The 20,029-nt window shown below is 37.0% G+C and overlaps 1 protein-coding gene across 1 annotated transcript in view; it reads left to right on the top strand.

Annotated features, from left to right (window-relative positions):
* PHIP (PHIP subunit of CUL4-Ring ligase complex) overlaps positions 1–20,029 on the top strand; it is a 138,341-nt gene that overhangs the window by 91,095 nt on the left and 27,217 nt on the right. The window contains exons 24-29 of the mRNA XM_037039367.1: positions 3,217–3,336; positions 12,918–13,025; positions 13,572–13,696; positions 13,816–13,898; positions 16,100–16,211; positions 18,362–18,423. Of these exons, the coding sequence (XP_036895262.1) occupies positions 3,217–3,336; positions 12,918–13,025; positions 13,572–13,696; positions 13,816–13,898; positions 16,100–16,211; positions 18,362–18,423 (610 nt within the window). The remainder of the gene's footprint in view (positions 1–3,216; positions 3,337–12,917; positions 13,026–13,571; positions 13,697–13,815; positions 13,899–16,099; positions 16,212–18,361; positions 18,424–20,029) is intronic.

The following is a 20,029-nucleotide window of genomic DNA, read 5'->3' on the forward strand; positions in this document are numbered from 1 at the left end:
TAGGTGGGATCGATTTTAAATTTAATAAGTTTTAAGATATTATAGACAATTTCCTTTAATTTGGAGTTTATTCACATGGTTTAGTGTTAGCCTACCAGTGAATTGAACACTGGATAGGCTTGTTCTTATTTCTTAGTCTTCTTGTTATCTCAAGTAGTATTTCCCTTTTTATGAAGAGTTGTAGTGCTGGAAAGTAACAGATCATGAAGTAATTGATAGTATTGCATGTATAAAAAGATGAAAATATTTTCTATATGATAGTCTTTTTCAATTAAGCAAGAATCAGTAAGGCAGATATAGAAAATGCAGTAAGCAGATCTCAGATAATATCTGACATATATCCTTTATGCTTTTAAGAGCTCTGGAAACCAGATCAATAAATTTTTATTGAATGCTTGCTATCTATAAGGCAATACAGTGGGTAGAAAGAAGTATAAGACATAGTACTTATTCTAAAAATAATGTGCAACTGCTGTGGCTGTTGTGCCTCAGTGGAGTGAGTGCAAGCCTGCAAACTAAAGGGTCACTGGTTAAAATCCCAGTCAGGGCACAGGCCTGGGTTGTGAGCCAGGTCCTCAGTAGGGGGCATGAGAGAGGCAACCACACATTGATGTTTCTCTCCCTCTCTTTCTCCCTTCCCCTCTCTCTAAAATTAAATAAGTGAAACCTTAAAAAAAGTGTGTGACCAACAAGTAGCTTGAATTCTTCAAGATAAAAATACAAGAAATGTGTGTTCAGTTGCCAGATTAATATTTTAAAAATTTTATTTATATATTTTTAGATAGAGGGGAAAGGAGAAAGAGAAACATTGATGCATGAGAGAAGCATCGATCAGTTGTTGCCAGATTAATGTGGGAAATAGTAAATCAGAAATCAAATGGGGACATCTCATTTCAGAGTTTCAGATAGAGACTTCAGAAGAAATAATAGTTAAGGTGGGCCTAGAAAAATTTCTGTGGATAGGAAATTAAAAATTTCCTATTAATTCCTATTTTAATCCCTGTGGAATTAAAAATTAATTGCCTATATCTCAATTTTTTAAAAAATCTCAAATCATGAGACTGGAAAGTTTGAAGAATATTCAGTGCAATTTATTCCCTAAGCAGTTTTAAGCATTGAGTGACAGAAATATACTTTAACCAAAAATTATGGGTTTCCTAAAACTTACTGGTGAATAAAAATTGTTGTAATGATTCTTGGCTATGCCCGAGTCTTACAGTTATAACTATGGTTATTCCTGTTTAATATCCAACTTAATCTGGCTTTGTGTTAAAATTGTTAGCTATCCCAATCAACAAGAGATACTTGCCTAGTATAATTGATAGTCCATAGTGAGGCTGGAATTACCAGTTTTCAGACTTTTTCTACTTGTTTTTAGTAGAAAACAAGTCAAAAGGATACCTTTTTCAAAACACACTTTAACTCAACACCTCAGTAAATAAAACTGATGTAATCTGTGGATCTAACTCTATGATGTACTCAGTACATAGTAACAACGGCTATTCAGTAACTCTTTGTGGATAAAATAGCTGTTTAGATGACCTGACTTAACATTACAAATATTGCACATACAAAACTTATTTTCTAAGAGTTTCTCTCTAACTTGTTGCAGTCTAGTCCTTCTCATCTCAACACTAACAATTCTTTTAGTTATTTATACCCAGAACTTGGTGTTATGCTTAATTCTCCTTTTTCTCTCATATTGTGTATCCAGCATCTCAGGGAGTTATCTTGGCTCTTCTAAATATTTCAACACTTAACTTTTTTCAACGTTTCTGCTGTCATTAGTGTTAGCTACTGTGAATTCTCACCTGTATTATTACAGTAGCCTTGTACCTGTCTTCATGCCTTTGCCTTTTATCCTCTAGAGTCTATTTTCTAAAGCATATATCGACAAACTCTTTTTTTGTAAAGGTCCACCTACTCTGCCATTGTAGCCTGAAAGCAGCCAAAGACAATACATAAATGAATGAGTATGGCTGTGTTCCATAAAATTTGATTTAGAGAGAGCATGCCAAGCTTGGACTGTGTCTGGGCTATCATTTGAAAATCCCTGGTTTGATGCATCCATAATGATTCTTTTAAAATATAAGTCAGATCCCATCACTCCTGACTAAAATTCTCTCCAGGAGACCCAAGTTACAGGCAGTAAATGCATATCTTTTCCCATCCGTTTTTCTCCAAAGAGAGAGTGCTCCTGCTGTGTTGTGAGAAGCAGGAAGATGTGGTTAATGAAGAGAAAATGGATACTGAGTAGCAGCTGTAGCAGTACCTGTTGCAAATAGTATTCTGTGGTATCTCAGTATGACATTGCTTCTTCTAGGTGAACTTGCATTGACTTAGTGATAACTGCCTCCTTTTAAAAAAATACACAAGAGAACAAAACTTAGAATCTTAATATACAAACACTGAACCAAAACATTTTAATCAATTGCACGAACCTCCTCTGCTTATAATAATATTAGGTTTCAAGGCTCTTGGAAGTTCCTTTTTCCTAAGTCTAAGGTAACAACATCCAACATCTAGATCATTTTGGCCACTTGTAGGTGACCAGCAAAGTTTAAAAGGTTTTTCTCAGAGGCCTAATTTTATATTTATCCACAAAAAAATAAAAAAGGACCCAGCTTAACAACATATTGTTTGGATAAAACCTGAAGAAAAATTTTTTGTTAAAAGCTAAATGTGAGCCAAGATTGTGAAATGGCTACTCTAAAGGGGAAAAGAGTATTCTCGGGCTATGTAGAAGTATAATGCCCAGCTGTGGAAACAATTAGCCTTCTGTGTCTTGCACTAATCAGCCCATATGATTATATATTACCTACTTGTTACTAATATGCTATGACTAGGACTTTTTTTTAAAAAGACTCATATACTTTGTTAAATGGAAAGTTTATAAAACCAATAGAACTTTGACAGGGACACTACTTGGAGTTTATATTTTAGTGTTTATGGGAATATCTTGACACTTAGTTTTGTTTTGAATGGTGTCTGTGCGGTTTTGGTTTTAGTTCTTTTTTATGTAGTTATTTTGGAGAGATTAAATACTGTATTGCTACTACTGACATCTTTCCAGAATAGGTTTTTAATACCTGAAGAATACACATGTTGTACAATGATTCACTTCCCTTTATTTAACTATCTTTATAATTATTTTAAAGGACAGATTGTAGATGAATGCTTTTATAATAATACTACTTTAAATGTTCTAAACCTTAGAGGTTGGCTGTAGGAGAACTAACAGAAAATGGGTTGACATTAGAAGAATGGTTGCCTTCAACATGGATTACAGATACTCTTCCCCGAAGATGTCCATTTGTACCACAGATGGGTGATGAGGTACGTTTAAACTTTTAAAAACATACTGTATTTATTTCTTTTAAGTTATTTTAAATATTTTTAGAGTACTAGAAACAACTTTAGAAGATTGCAGTGGTTTTATAAAGGTATCTCATTCTAGATGTTTGTAACTACAGAAAAAGTAAAATTAGGGTGGAAGCACTAATGATCATACTTTTTGAGGATGCTGTAAATATTGCCATTGTAAATCTAAATATTTTAAATATGGGAACTTTGTTAACATTTAAAAAACTAGTATGTATTTTTAACGACTATTTTGTTGCTAGTTTTTTCTTATTTAAATTAAAACATACTAATTTTTTTAGTTTAAGACTTAAGTATGTATAGTGTTATATACAATATATAGCCTTTTAGAGAAAAATTCAGGCATTTTATTTTCATTTCATTTTATTTCATAGAAGTGTTTTATTTAAATAACTTATGTTCATAATCTATTCTTAGATCTTTAAAAATTGTATTATCTTAGAATAGCAAATATTTCATTTTTAAGAAAATGTGATTGGGCATCATTTGACTATGTACTTTGGACTATGAAATGAAAGTGTAAGATTTCAAATGCAAGTTTTTCACTCAAGGGTTCATGTCTCTATTTTATGCATAAATGGTAATAGGCAGGGTTATCTTATGCCCAGTAGATGAGCAGTAAGAAATAAGGAATTAAAACTGGCTTTTCTGGCAAAGAACACTAATTAGCTGTAGAAAGTATCAGGTGGCATTCAATCAAAGAAGGAAAACGAAAACTTTACATTGCAAGACTAACTTTAACAAACAGTCTGTAATAATTCAAGTAGATACCCTACTTGCTTAAGAAGGCTTGAAGAGCACAAAACAAGAACCTCACCACATTGTTGTAATTTAGTTACAGTGGGAGATCCTAACAGATCTGTGACATCAAGAAAATGCTTGGTTGTGTTATGTTTAAAATATTATTTGAAGGTGTCCAGAAAGTGTGTAATTGTTTGTTGAATAATTTCCTTTCAAAATGTTTAAGTTGTCTTTTAAAAAGTTTAATAGCACTTTTTTTAACAAGCTATACTATTTTTTAATAGTAGGAAGAATACTTGTTCTAAAACTACTGTGTTCGAGTACCAGTTCTACAGGATGATAGTTAAGAGTCACTTAAATTTGATAGTCATAAAACGAGGATAAATAGATGCCTTGCTGTTTTCATAAGGATAGAATATATGTGAGGATACATTTTTTACTTTCAAGTTACGTATATGTATAAACTACTTACTCCAAAAGTGAGGAATAAATTAATCATGATCCCTGGTTATAGTTTCATTATGCAACACAGATGAACTATTTTTTAAAATATTTGTTTAAAGATTTTATTTAATTCTTGTTCAAGTACAGTTTTCTGTCTTATATTCCCAACTCTGCCCTCCCCCAGTGCTCCCCACCTCCCTCCAATTTCCATCCCCCACCTTAGTTATTGTCCATGTGTCCTTTATACTTGTTCATGTGAGTCCATCCTCTTTTCCCCTATGATTCTCTCCCCTCTGGACCCTGTCAACCTGTTCCATATTTGAGTTTGAGTGTCATTGGTCACATTTTGCTTGCTCGTTTGTTTTGTTGTTTAAATTCCTGTTAACAGTGATATCATATGGTATTTGTCTTTCACCGCCTGGCTTATTTCGCTCAGCATAGTGCTTTCCAGCTCCATCCATGATGTTGCAAAGGGTAGGAGTTCCTTCTTCCTTTCTCCAGCGTAGAATTCCATTGTGTAAATGTACCATAGCTTTTTGATCCAATCAATTACCAATGGGCATCTAGATTGCTTCCAACTCTTGGCTATCGTAAATTGTGCTGCTGTGAACATCGGGGTGCATAGGTTCTTTTGGATTGGTGTTTCAGGGTTCTTAGGATATACTCCTAATAGTGGAATTGCTGGGTCAAAAGGCACATTCATTTTTAGTTTTCTTAGAAAATTCCATACTGTTTTCCATAGTGGTTGTACCAGTCTGCAATCCCACCAACAGTGAACTAGGGTCCCCTTTTCCCCACAACCTCTCCAGCACTTGTTTGTTTCTTTGTTTATGATAGCCATTCTGACTGGTGTTAAGTGGTATCTCATTGTGGTTTTAATTTGCATCTCCCTGATAGCTAGTGATATCGAGCATCTTTTCATGTGTCTCTGGATCCTCTGTATGTCCTCCTTGGAGAAGTATCTGTTAAGTCCTTTGCCCATTTTTTAATTGGGTTGCTCATCTTCTTTGAGTGGAGTCAAGTGAGTTCTTTGTATATTTTGGAGATTAAACCTTTGTCTGAGGTATCATTGGCAAATATGTTTTCCCAAGCTGTTGCTTCTCTTTTTCTCTTGGTATTGTTTTCCTTAGCCATGCAGAAGCTTTTAATTTTGATGAGATCCCATTTGTTTATTCTTTATGTCCCTTGCTCTAGGGGATGTATCAGTAAAAATATTGCTGCGTGGAATATCTGAGATTTTCCTGCCTATGTTCTCCTCTAGGGCTTTCCTGGTTTCACGGCTTATATTTAAGTCTTTTATCCACCTTGAATTTATTTTGGTGTATGGTGTAAGTTGGTGCTCCAGTTTCATTTTTTTAAAGCATGTAGCTGTCCAGTTCTCCCAACACCATTTGTTGAAGAGGCTATCTTTACTCCATTTTATGTTACTGGCCCCTTTGTCGAATATTAATTGACTGTAGAGATTTGGGTTTATTTCTGGGCTCTCTGTTCTATTCCATTGGTCTATGTGCCTGTTTTTATGCCAGTACCAGGCTGTTTTGATTACAGTGGCCTTGGAATACAGTTTGATATCAGGTATTGTGATCCCTCCTACTTTGTTCTTCTTTCTCAAAATTGCAGCAGCTATTTGGGGTCTTTTATGGTTCCATATAAATTTTTGAAGTGTTTGCTCTAAGTCTGTGAAATATGCCATTGGTACTTTAATAGGTATTGCATTAAATCTGTAAATTGCTTTGGGTAGTATGGACATTTTGATGATGTTAATTCTTCCAGTCCATGAACATGGTATACGTTTCCATTTGTTTGTATCTTCCTTGATTTCTTTCTTCAGCGTTGTATAGTTTTCTGCATACAGGTCTTTTACCTCCTAGGTTAGGTTTATTCCCAGATATTTTATTGTTGTTTTTGCTGTATCGAATGGGTTTTTTTTTCTTGATTTTTGCTTCTGCTGTTTCATTGTTGGTATGCAAAAATGCCTTTGATTTCTGGATATTGATTTTGTATCCCACTGTTTTGCCAAATTCATTTATTAGTTCGAGCAGTTTTTTGGTAGAGGCTATAGAATTTTCCACGCACACTATCATGTCATCTGCAAACAATGCTAGTTTTGTTTCCTCCTTTCCGATTTGGATGCCTTTTATTTCCTTTTCTTGTCTGATGGATGTGGCTAAAAGTTCTAATACTATATTGAATAGAAGTGGTGAAAGTGGACAACCTTGTCTTGTTCCTGATCTTAGTGGAAAAGCTTTTAGTTTTTGCCCATTGAGTATGATGTTGGCTGTAGGTCTTTCATATATGGCCTTTATTATATTGAGGAATGCTCCCCCTATTCCCATTTTTCTGAGTACCTTTATTATAAATGGATGTTGTACCTTATCAAAAGCTTTCTCCACGTCTATTGATATTATCATGTGGTTTTTGTCTTTGCTTTTGTTTATGTGATGTATTACATTTACTGATTTATGAATATTGAACCATCCTTGCATCCCTGGGATGAATCCCACTGGGTTGTGGTGTATGATCTTTTTGATGTATTGTTGGATGCAATTTGCCAATATTTTATTGAGGATTTTAGCATCTATGTTCATCAGCGATATCGGCCTGAAGTTTTCTTTCTTTGTTGTGTCTCTATCTGGCTTTGGAATTAGGATGATTGTGGCTTCTTAAAAAGAGTTGGGGAGTTTTCCCTCCTTTTGGATTTTTTGGAATAGTCTGTGAAGAATGGGGGTTAGCTCTTCCTTAAAAGCTTTGTAGAATTCTCCTGTGAAACCATCTGGTCCAGGGTTTTTGTGTGATGGGAGTTTTTTGATCACTTCTTCAATTTCATCTGCTGTTATTGGCCTGTTCAGGTTTTCTGCTTCTTTTTCATTGAGTTTTGGAAGATTATATTTTTCTAGAAATTTGTCCATTTCACCTAGGTTTTCAAATTTCTTGGCATACAGTTCTGCATAGTAATTTCTTACAATCCCTTATATTTCTGTGGTATCAGTTGTAATCTCTCCTCTTTCATTTCCGATTGTGTTTATTTGGGTGCTCTCTCTTCTTTTCTTGATGAGCCTACTTAAAGGTTTGTCTATTTCGTTTATCTTTTCAAAAAACCAACTCCTGAGTTCATTGATCCTTATAATTGTGCTTTTAGTCTCTATGTCATTTAATTCTGCTCAAATCTTGCTTATTTCCTTCCTTCTACTTGCTTTGGGCTGTCTCTTGGTTGTTGTTCCTCGGGTTCTTGCAGACGTCGGGTTAGGTTGTTTGTTTGAAATGTTTCTATCTTCTTTAAGTAAGACTGCATTGCTATGAACTTCCCTCTCAGGACTGCCTTCATTGTGTCCCATAAGTTTTGGGTTGTTGTGAGATCATTTTCATTTGTTTCCAGAAACTTTCTGATTTCTTCCCTAATTTCAGTCTTGACCCATTTGTTGTTTAATAGCATACAATTCAGTCTCCGTGCTTTTGGGTGTTTTGGGTTTTTTCCTGTGGGGTTGGTTTCCAGTTTCAGTCTCTTGTGATCAGAGAAAATGCTTGGTATAATTTCTGTTTTCCTCAATTTGTTGAGACTTGTTTTGTGTCCTATCATGTGGTCTATCTTTGAAAATATTCCATATGCATTTGAAAAGAATGTGTATTTAGCTCCTTTGGGTTGGAGGGTTCTATATATATCAATTAGGTCCATTTCATCCAGGGTGTCGTTTAATGCTGCTATATCTTTGTTGATATTTTGTTTGGAAGATCTGTCCATTTTTGACAGTGGGGTGTTAAAATCCCCTACTATAATTGTGTTGCTGTCAATATCTTTCTTGAGGTCCTCTAGGATTTTCTTTATATATTTGGGTGCTCCTATGTTGGGTGCACATATATTTACAATGTTAATATCTTCTTGGTGGATTCTTCCCTTGAGTATTATTAAGTGACCTTCTGGGTCTCTCTTTATGGCCCTTTTTTTGAAGTCTATTTTGTGTGATATAAGAATTGCTACCCCGGCATTTTTTTTCTTGTCCATTTGCTTGGAAAATTTGTTTCCATCCTTTCACTTTTAGTCTGTGGTGGTCTTTTGACCTGAGGTGGGTCTCTTGTAGGCAGCATATGTGTGGGTTATGCTTTCTTATCCATTCAGCTATTCTATGTCTTTTAATTGGTGCATTTAATCCATTTACGCTTAAGGTTATTATTGAAAGGTACTTATTCATTGCCATTTATGTACCTGTGTTCCTCTCCGTCTCTCTCTTTTCCTTCCTTTCCTTCAAGCAGCCCTTTTAGTAATTCTTGTAGAGTTGGTTTGGTGGAGGCGTATTCTTTTAGACTTGTTTTGTCTTGGAAACTCTTTATTTTGCCTTCTATCTTGATTGAGAGCCTTGCTGGGTACAATAGCCTTGGTTGTAGGCCTGTTTCTCATTCCTTGGAATATTTCTTGCCATTCTCTTCTTGCTTGGAATGTTTCCATTGAGAAGTCAGTAGCCAGCCTTATTGGGACCCCCTTGTATGTTACTTCCTTTCTCTCCCTTGCTGCCTTTAGGATTCTCTCTTTGTCCTGGAGTTTTGCCATTTTAATGATGATGTGTCTTGCAGTAGGCCTCTTTGGGTTCCACCTGATTGGGACTCTTGTGATCCCTGGATTCGTGTGACTTTATCTCTCCTCAACTTAGGAAAATTTACCGTTACTACTCTTTCAAGTAGGTTTTCTATCCCTTGTTCTTCTTCTTCTCCTTCTGGTATTCCTATTATTCGGATATTATTACGTTGCATATTGTCTTGCATTTCTCTTAAACTCTCCTCATTTTTTCTGATTCTCTTTTCCATTACTTGCTTCGTCTGGGAGATTCTTTCTACCCTGTCCTCTAGCTCGCTTATGTGGTCTTCCGCCTCATCGATCCTACTCTTCATACCTTCTGCTGTGTTCTTCAGTTCAGAAATTGTATCCTTCATTTCCTCTTGGCCTTTGCTGATGGTTTCTATTTCCTTTTTCACGTTAGTGTAGTTTGCAGAGAGTGCATTGTAGCTCCCCTGTAGTTTCTGGTAGCTCATTGTAAGCTCTTTGAATTTCCTGATAACCAGTGCTTTGAATTTAGTGTCTGATAGTTGACTTGCCTCTATTTCATCTAACATTTTTTTCTGAGACTTCCACCTTTTCTTTAATTTGGGGATTGTTGCTTTGTCTTCCCATTGTTTGTGATGCCCTGCTTGTTGTCCTCAGCTTCTTAAATTGATCTGTTCTGGTTCCCTGGGTTTATGATGTGAACTTCTGTGGTAGGATACCTGTGAAATTCAGTGGTGCAGTCTCCTGCAGGTATCTTGATATTCTCCGCTTCCACCTACTCCTCTTGTTGGTTTCCAGCTGGCCAAACCTTTTCTTCTGGTCTCACTAGCTGAAGCAGCCTGAGAAGCTATTAGTGTGGCCTTTCTTGCTTCTTGGTGTAGTCAGCTGGTCTTGCCAGTGCTTTCCCAATATCCAGACTGGCGCCGCTCTCCCGCGCCCCACTGAGAGCAGATTTTTCCCCAGGATTCCCAGCCCTGGCCTGGTGTGAGGGCATGTGCTCCCAGCCGGGCTTTCCTGGTCTCACAGGCTTGGGCGTGGACCTTTCCCAGTGCTGTGGCAGAACACACAGGGCAACTCACAATTCTCTCAAACCCTCAACCACTGCCTGACTCCCAGTGCTTCTCAGTCTGAGCCTGGCTGGGTAGGGAGGGAGCTGGTGACTGGCTCTCTTCCAGGGGCATTGCTAGTAGCCCAAGGCTCCCAGGGTCTCTGGCAGACCCGGCTCTGACCCCGCGCTTCAGGGAACGCATGGGCTACTCTCAGTTCTCCCAAGCTGGCAACCACAGCCTGACTCCACGTGTCAGAGCTCTCTGGTTTTCTTCCCAATGCCCACTCCTCTCTCTGCCACTACAGGCAAACTGATGTGTCCTGGTGTTTTCCAATCTGCGCCCTGCCCGGATAGGGAGGTTGCTGGTGACTAGTTCTCTCCCAGGGTTTTTGTTGCCCACCCTTGGCTCTCAGAGACCAAGGTGGCCCGGCCAGGGCCCCAGCGCAGCCCGGTGGAGGGCCTGCAGCCTCTGCACTGTTCCCTCGTACCTTATTGATCTGCGGTTGTCTCCTCTCCCCAACCTCTGGTCATTCAGTATCCGCTACACTTTCTGGAGTCCTGCCTTCCTATACACTGGGTCCCTGTTGGCTATCCGCTGCGCTCCTCTACAGATCAGCCCGGTTTTTCTCCGGTGCGTGGAGGGAAGCGAAATCCTTTGTCCTACTCCGCCGCCATCTCCCCAAAATCTGCTCTTGTTTAAAAATTTTATTTATTTATCTTCAGAAGGGAAGGGAAGGAGAGAGGGAGAGAAATATGAATGTGTATGGTTGCCTCTCATGCATCACTCGCTGGGAACTGCCCTCCAACCCACTCATGTGCCCTGACTGGGAATCGAACTGTGATCCTTTGGTTTGAGCAGGCCCAGGCTCAATCCACTGAGCTACACCAGCCAGGGCCAGATAAACTGTTTTTTAAAAATCATTTAGCCCCGACTGGTGTGGCTTAGTGGATTGGGTGTCATCCTGCAAACCAAAAGGTCACTTGCTGCTTTGAGTCCCGGTCAGGGCATATGCCCAGGTTGTGCCAGGTACCCCAGTTGGGGGTGTGCAAGAGGCAACCAAGCAATGCTTCTTTCTCACATTGCTAAGAATTTCTCTCTCTCTTTTTCTCCCTTCCTTCCCCTCTCTGTAAAAATAAAATAATACAAAATGTTTTTAAGTCATATATTTCAAAGCAGCGTTTTGTTTTACATTGTAGTAAATGCTTTGCATAACAGTTTCTCTTTTCTGTTTTGTAACAACCTTATAACAGCATTATCAACTTGAGATAAGAAAATTAAGCTTAGAAAACTTAATTTGCCAAAGATCACACAGCCAGCAAACTGGTAGTATGACTCCAAATTCTGTGCTCTTCATAAGCCTTGAGAAATATCTTTATCACCAAAATCAAACTAATATGTTTTAAAAATTTCAAGCATGTTTTCTAGTTGGATAATGGTTTACGAAGGCCTTAACCCAGCATCTTAGTAGGAACCTAATCCTGTAAACATCCAGGAGGCAGAGCAGGACAAGAGTGGTTATTAACAGAAGAGAGCATGTTCTGCACCTCACCATCTGACGCTGCAGAGCTTGCATGGCAGTGGGAATATAGGAGCTTGTTAAGGGGACAGGCTCCTATAGGAAAGTCACTTGTTAGTGGACTTTCCTACTGGATGACCTCCCACTGAAGAGCTCTACTTGGAAGCCCTTATATTTCCGCATTCAAGTTCTTAAGATGTCTTACATGTTATATACCTGCAGTTTTTTTTCTTTTTTACAGTTAGCTATCCTCACCATTAAAATTTATTTTTATTTTTATTTTTAAAGGGAGAAAGAAAGACAGGGAGAGAAACATCAACCGGTTGCCTCCCCTTTGCCCCCAACTGGGGAACTGGCTAGAAACTCAGGCATGTGCCCCTTTCCAGGGATCCAACTGGTAACCTCTTTGTTTGCAGACCGGCACTCAGTCCACTGAGCCACACCAGCAGGGGCATATACCTGTGATTCTTTATTTTATTGAAATTTTATTTTATTTTATCCAGTACTCATTAACTTTAACCTTGTATTTTACATTTTTTAAGTACAGGAAGCCCTGATTATTTTGTTTCTATCACAATTTATTCCCCTATGTTCTCTTCCACGTCTATCCATCCTCCCCCCTGCAATTACCACACTATTGTCTGTGTCCATGAGTTCTTTCTCTGTTTTTCCTTTTATGTTTGATCTCTCCATGCCCCAACCCGCCCCAGAGCTGTTGGCCTGCTCTGTATCTATGAGCCTGTGTTTATTTTGCCTGTTAGTTATTTTGAATTTAAAAGTAAACTGGTGCCCTGGGTGGTATGGCTCAGTGAATTGAGTGCTGGTGTGTGAACGAAAGGGTCACTGGTTCAATTCCCACTCAGGGCTCGTGCCTAGGTTCTGAGCCGGGTTGTCAATTGTGGGTATATGAAAGGCAATCACATATTGATGTTTCTCTCTCTCTTACTGTCTTTCCTTTCCCCTCACTCTAGAAATAAATAAACAAAATCTTTAAACAATAAAAGTAATAAAATAACCCCCCCAAAACCCCTAAAGTAACTGTTTTTCTTAACCTTTAGTATGTGACCAAAATAATGTTATTTTGAACACCTTGTTTATGATTATGTGACATCAGAAAAACTTGAGGAAAAGGAGCAAACAATTTCATAGCATTAGAAAATATTTTAGTTCAAAGGACATTAAATTCTTGTATATTGGGTTTAAGGAAACACATTCAATGTGTTTTTAAATTGTGACTTTATGTTATTTTTAGGTTTATTATTTCCGACAAGGACATGAAGCCTATGTTGAAATGGCCCGGAAAAATAAAATTTATAGTATCAATCCTAAAAAACAGCCATGGCATAAAATGGAACTACGGGTATGTTTATTATTTAATAGCTCAAAAATATGTAGTTACAGAATGTGGAGAAAATTGTATTATTAATAGTTTTACTATAAGAAACAGTTTCATGAAGGTGTCTTTCTCAACTGAAGCAATCAGGGGAGTAGAGGATATTGTACTTAACATTCTAAGAAACATAAGATTGACTGAGTTTCTATGCTGTAATAGTTTATAAATTGTAGGTACAAAATATAATTACAGTGAAAATAGCAACACTAATATCTAAGGCAAATATGTTTGTAATTCGATAACTATATCTAGATTTATCAGCAATAGTTCAAAATTACTTAGAGGCTTAGACCTCTAAGTGTTGGGAAACTCTTATTTCAGTAAATTTTTTTTTCTTTTTTCTTTACTATTTAAAAGTGAAATATAATTTGCATACTCTATAGTACACATGCCTGAATTTTCACATATACAGAGTAATTACCCAGATCAAGATTAGCATGAAGAAATGCTTTCTCGATTATATTTACCAGTTTATTTTGAGAAGATGGTTGATCATTTTTTCTCTCTTCTCAGGAACAAGAACTGATGAAAATAGTTGGCATAAAGTATGAAGTGGGATTACCTACCCTTTGCTGCCTTAAACTTGCTTTTCTTGATCCTGATACTGGTAAACTGACTGGTGGATCATTTACCATGAAGTAAGGACTATTGAAAAAGGCAGTGGTTTCTTAGTATTGTAGATTGTTTTCAAGATAAATTTGAACATATTATAGATATTTTTAGGTATGTGACCTAATTTATTTCTGTTTATAATTAGATACCATGATATGCCTGATGTTATAGATTTCCTAGTCTTGAGACAACAGTTTGACGATGCAAGATACAGGCGGTGGAATATAGGTAGGTAATTTTAGAAGCCTAAGATTAAACCTAAGCCTTAATCTGATAACTGCTTTAATATTTTTTATAGTCTAGAGAAAGAAATCAGTTGTCTACCATTTCTGGGAATATTAGCAGCCAAGTACAGTATTGTATCAGGTGTTTTTTCTTTTCTTTTTTAAGAATGAAAATACTTTTAATCTAGTTGATGCTGAAATTCTAAGCAATTTTTTCTCTTAACATTTGTCAGCTATTATAAGATTGTTTATACCTATTCCTTTAGCTATTTTATGTTTTGACTTAGATTTCTATCCAAAAATATTGGTAACAATTCAAAATTGAAGCAAAAGAAGTTTTCCAGGTCAATATATTTTAATAATTTAATTTGATGAGAACAAAAGTTAAAACTACATTTTTTTGTTTAACTTTATTATAATCCTTAAAAGTTAATATTGTAATCAAGACTCAACAAAGTGTTAAAATCCTTAAAAGTTTCAAGGCATTTAAGGTGGATTAATTTTTGTCCAAAGGGTGTGCTGTTTATTGGAGTATTTCATTTCTAAACTTCAAATAGTGGCATTCTTTATCATCTTGGAGTGAGATGTGGTGCATATATGGTATAATGTGGCTTGAAAATTCACAATAATTGATACTTCAGTCCATCTCTTCTCCAGTGCCATTGGAATGCATTGGCATGATGATTTGTCTGTTGTTACTAGACTTCGTAAACTTAGAAATTTAACTGTGGTCTCTAAAAAAAATTAGGAAAATGCAAGTTATTAAAATTAGGGTCCTTAGGAGTTATGAAAAAAGTTAATGTATCATGTATCACTTCTCTGGAAGCTTTGAAAGATGTTTTACATAAAGTAAGGATGCAAATCAAGATAGAGAAAGACATGGAATCCCTCTAGGAGACAGGAAATTTTTTCAAGACAGGAAAGAGCAGAAAGGAATTCCCAGGTAACAGTGAACAGAAGTCCAAGAATAGCATCTGTTACCAAACCTATAAAATAACTATACCAGAAGATACTGTCTCTCAAGAGTGAAGTCTTCAAGGGAAAAAAATGGAACTGATCTCCATATCTAACATGCTTGACTTGTGGGAAATTATATTAAAAAGTAGTTTATATTTTGAGCTGTTAGAGAATGTGGGAAGAAAATCATAAATTTAGGGAAAACTAAAATAAGTGAAACAATTATTAAAAATACAAGAGAGTATGTACAAATTGGCTTAGTAGCAAACAATATTTACATAGTCATGATAAAGAAAAACTGAAGGTAGACTAAATAAAATATGTATGCCTTTTATATACAGTTGTATGGATAGAGGTCAGTACTAACTGTCTGAAATAGACGAGTGAAGAAATAGCTCTACATTCATTATTTAGAAATTCGTAAGTAAATTTCAAGAAGAAATAGTTAAAAGTTTTTCTTGGTCTTGGTTATTTTTTACATTTGATTTTTTGTTTGAAAGTCTGGGAAGGGGAAAATGTAGCAAAAAAGAAGAGACTGGTTTATAGTTTTTGTATGGTACAGTGGGAACCTGAGAGGATAACTCATTAGGGTCTTTGGGGAAAGCAGTTTTCCCGATATGACAATAGCTGAATGTAAGTAAAGAAAGGGACCCAAGGGGTGCTATTTTACAAAGAGTAGATGCTTTTGTTTCTTTATTTGTTTTTAATAGGAAATGGAAAATCAGTGTATGCATGAGTGTTATAGCTTAAGGGTAATTGAAATGAAGAAGTCAGTTTGGGTATTTGTTTTGTTTAGTTGTTTTTAGACTGGAGTATTGATTGTCAGAGGAACTTGGCTACAGAAAGTAAGAAATTATAAACTATAAATAGTTGTTGAGCCAAATTTATTGAACTGTATATTTATATGAATGAAGAGTTTGGGCATAGTCCTACTGATGAATTAAAAATGCTAGATTGTTAAAAATACTTAAGGTAAAAGTGAATTGCTCCTATAAAATTTGAGAAATGGTACAATAGAAACTGGTAAGTCACAGTTCTGGTGTACTTATTAAATATTTTTCCTCAATATTGCTGACTTATTTACTTACTTATTTTGAAATTTGTAGGTCACTTTTTCTATATCTTCTGAAATCATAGAGGCAGTTTAAGTATCTTAAAGGAGTATACTTTGGGGGGAAAGGAGCAACAACAGCAGCATTACAATTCAGACTAATGAGATAGCTCTTATTCTTGTCTATTCTTGTCCAGGTGACCGTTTCAGATCAGTCATAGATGATGCCTGGTGGTTTGGAACAATTGAAAGCCAGGAACCTCTTCAACCTGAATACCCTGATAGTTTGTTTCAGTGTTACAATGTTTGGTAAGGAAGTATTTGTTTTAGTTCAGCCTGACTTTTTTTGAATGTTTTCTCCATCTGTTAATAAAATAAGAGAGATACCTTTTAAAAATTCCAAGGCAGTTATTTTATGATGTGATTTTATTTAAAAATGGCATTTTAGTGTTTAGATTTAAAAAAATATATATTTTATTGATTATGCCATTACATTTGTCCCATTCCTCCCTTTCACTCCCCTCCACCCTCTACACCCCTTCCCCACCATTCCCCCTTTCTTCATGTCCATGAGGCACAAGCTCTTTAGATTCTGTATTTCCCATAGTATTCCTGCCCCCCCTGTCTATTTTCTACCTACCTTCTATGCTACTTATTCTCTGTACCTTCTCCTCCCTTCTCCTCCTCCACTCCCCTGTTGCTAACCCTCCCTGTGATCTCCATTTCTGTGTTTCTGCTCCCGATCTAGCTGTCCTCTTAGTTTGCTTTTGTGTTAGGTGTGGCTGTTAATAACTGTGAGTGTGCTGTCCTTTCACTGTTCATATTTTTCATCTTCTTTTTCTTACATATATAAGTCCCTTTAACATTTCATATAATAAGGGCTTAGTGATGATGAACTCCTTGAACTTGACCTTATCTGATCTGCCCTTCCATTCTAAATGAAAGCTTTGCTGGATAGAGCAATCTTGGATGTAGGTCTTTAGATTTCATGACTTGGAATATTTCTGTCCAGCCCCTTCTTGCCTGGAAGGTTCCCTTTTGCGAAATCTGCTGACAGTCTGATGGGCACTCCTTTGTAGGTGACTGTCCCCTTATCTCTCTTGCTGCTTCTAGAATTCTCTCCATTTTCATCTTGGCTAATGTAATGATGATGTGCCTTGGTGTGTTCCTTCTTGGGTCCAACTTCTTTGGGACTCTCTGAGTTTCCTGAATTTCCTGGAAGTCTATTGCCTTTGCCAGACTGGGGAAGTTCTCCTTTATTATTTGTTCAAATAAGTTTTCCACTCGTGGCTGTTTCTTTTCCCCTTCTGCTACCCCTATAATTCAGATGTCGGAACGTTTAAAGATGTCCTGGAGGTTCCAAAGCCTCTCCTCATTTTTTTGAATTCTTGTTTCTTCATTCTTTTCTGTTTGGTCGTTTCTTTCTTCCTTCTGGTCCACTCCCTTGATTTGAGTCCCAGTTTCCTTTCCATCACAATTGGTTTCCTGCGCATTTCCCTTCATTTCAGTCAGTTTAGCCTCTGTATGTTCCTCTAATTTGTGGCTAAAATCAACCAGTTCAGTGAGCATCCTGATCACCAGTGTTTTTGAACTGTGCATCTGAAAGGTTGGCTATTTCTTTATCACTTAGAATTATAGGCTCTGGGGCTTTGAGCCATTCTTGAGTCATATTGTTTGGTCTGATCGCACCTGTTCTGTATGAGGGGAGGAGCCTTAGGTGTTCACCAGGGCGGGACAACTCAGTCACTGGCTTGTGATGCTGTATGTGGGGGCAGGGTCAGAGAGGAAAAAATGGTGCTTTGCTCTGCTCTGCTTTGCTCTCTCTCTCTCTCTCTCAGATTTCTGTCCCCTCTGTGGCTTCCCACAAGCAAATTGGGCCCCTCTGGTGCTGGTTCCCAGGTGTGTGGGTCCATGTACTCTCCAGGACCCTGTGGGTCTTTCCCAACAAACTCTCTGTGAGCCTGGGAGCCTCTCCTGGCCCCTCGACCCTGAGAAAGTCTTTTTGAGTTGGTGTTTTCACGGTCTAATTCCTGTCGCTGGGGTCCTAGCCTGAGCTGTCTGTCTCACTGCTCTATCCTTCACTTGTTTTATCTGTGCACGAATGTGTGACCAGTCAGCCAGCTGCCCTGCGCCCTCACTGGGTCTGCCCATAGCCACCCCAGTCTTGGGATCCACCAACCACCTCCACCTTTGCGCCTGGGTCGGTGGGGCTGAACTGTCTTTCCAGCCTGACCCCACTCTGCCACTGACTCTGCCCCTCTTACCGGTCTGGCTGAGTGGTTCGTTGTTGTTGGACTTCCATACAGTTCAATTTTCACTGTTTTGGCTGCGTTTTTGTTTCTGAAACTTAGCTGTCTTTAAATTTAGTTGTGGGAGGGGGCACAGTGTTTCCACCTACGCCTCCATCTTGGCCGGAAGTCCTCTAGATTTTTTAATAACAGGATTTTTCTTTTTTTAAGCTGGGATAATGGTGATACAGAAAAGATGAGTCCGTGGGATATGGAGCTTATACCTAATAATGGTGAGTGTATGTTAGACTTTCATATATATGTTATGGAATTAATTTTTTTAAATATTTTATTTATTTATCTTTAGAGGGGAAGGGAAAGAGAGAAGGAGAGAAATATCAATGTATGGTTGCTTCTTGTGAGTCCCCTGCTGGGAACTTGCCTGCAACCCAGGCATGTGCCCTGGCTGGGAATCGAACCGCGATCATGTGGTTTGCAGGCCCGCGCTCAATCCACTGAGCTACACCAGCCAGGGGAATTAATTTTTTAAATAAGAAATCTGATTTGTTAACTTGCTGTTGCATGGGGTTATTAGGAAGGTCAAATGGAAAATATTCATTCATCAAATATAGCACCTTTACTATTGACCTGGACTTTGGAGACGTAGGAGAGAACACGATAGACTTAACTTGCCCCTGGAATTTATAGTTTTAACAGGAAAGATGGAAGTTAATTAATTACAGAAAAACATGAAATTGTTTTGCTAATGATTAGTTATTCCTAGAAGCTGAGCACTTGGGAGCAAAGTGATTTTTGTGACTCCAGAGTTCAGGCTTTTGCATGAGACATAGTGTAAGTTCATATCCCAGCTCTGCCATCTTCTGTCTGTGGCATGTTAGGAAGTTCCTTAAACTCTTCCAAACTACGTTCTTAGGATTTAGCCTTTGAGGTTGTGTAAACTAATATGTCCTTTACTGGGCTTCTCTGAGGATTACATGACATCATATGTATAAAGTACTTATTATAGAGCCTGCCATGTGTAAGGGTTCAGTGAGTAGGTAATTATAATTAATAATAATGTAATAACTGTTACCTTGCATATGGCCTGACACCTTGCCTTGGAATTTGGGAGTTAGCTTTTAGGCAGTGAGTATGATATCTTCCTAGGACTGAGAAAAGGCCACCATAGCTAGCATAGCTAAATTCCAGAGATTATATTTTCTTTCTACCTTATTACCTATCTTTGTTTCAATTTTTTAAAAAAGCTCATATTACTATATATGTATAAAAGTGTTTAAAAGGATGTATATTCCAGATTATTAAAAAGGATTATTTATAAAAATAAAAATATAAAGACTTTTATTATATTTTACATTATTCTGTATTGTTTGATTTTGTTTAAAATAATATTATATTTAAATAATAGTAAAGACTTTTTAAAACAAAATTTTGACTTTTGACATAGAAATAGTTATTTATAAATGTTTGTTAATTTATTGTATTTCTAAGAAGTCAGAGTAAAACAGTATCTTGGAAAAAGTAAACTCAGGTAAACCTTACAAATGAAAAAATAGTCTTTAAAATTTTAAATGTCTTAATCAGCTTGTGATCATTTTACATGGCTTATATTCTGGTTTTGTTGTTTTCCTTTGTGGAAGTGTGAATTTGAAGTCATGTTGCACTATTATAAATGTGAGAGAAATGAAGCTAATAAGAGTTATAATGCCTGAAGTGTTTCTTGAAATGAATCGGTGCCCTTGATACATCCTACCTAAATATATCTGTATGTGGAGGGAGTGCTTTTTGTTTTTGACCTATTTGGATACGTATACATATGCAACCACAGTTTAATTTCATTTTGTGAGGAAGAAAAGTTTTGTACACAAATATTTAACATGT

Source organism: Sturnira hondurensis, unplaced genomic scaffold (assembly GCF_014824575.4).
Source record: "Sturnira hondurensis isolate 20B ecotype Veracruz unplaced genomic scaffold, ASM1482457v3 Scaffold0025370, whole genome shotgun sequence".
Taxonomy (NCBI): Eukaryota; Metazoa; Chordata; class Mammalia; order Chiroptera; family Phyllostomidae; genus Sturnira; species Sturnira hondurensis.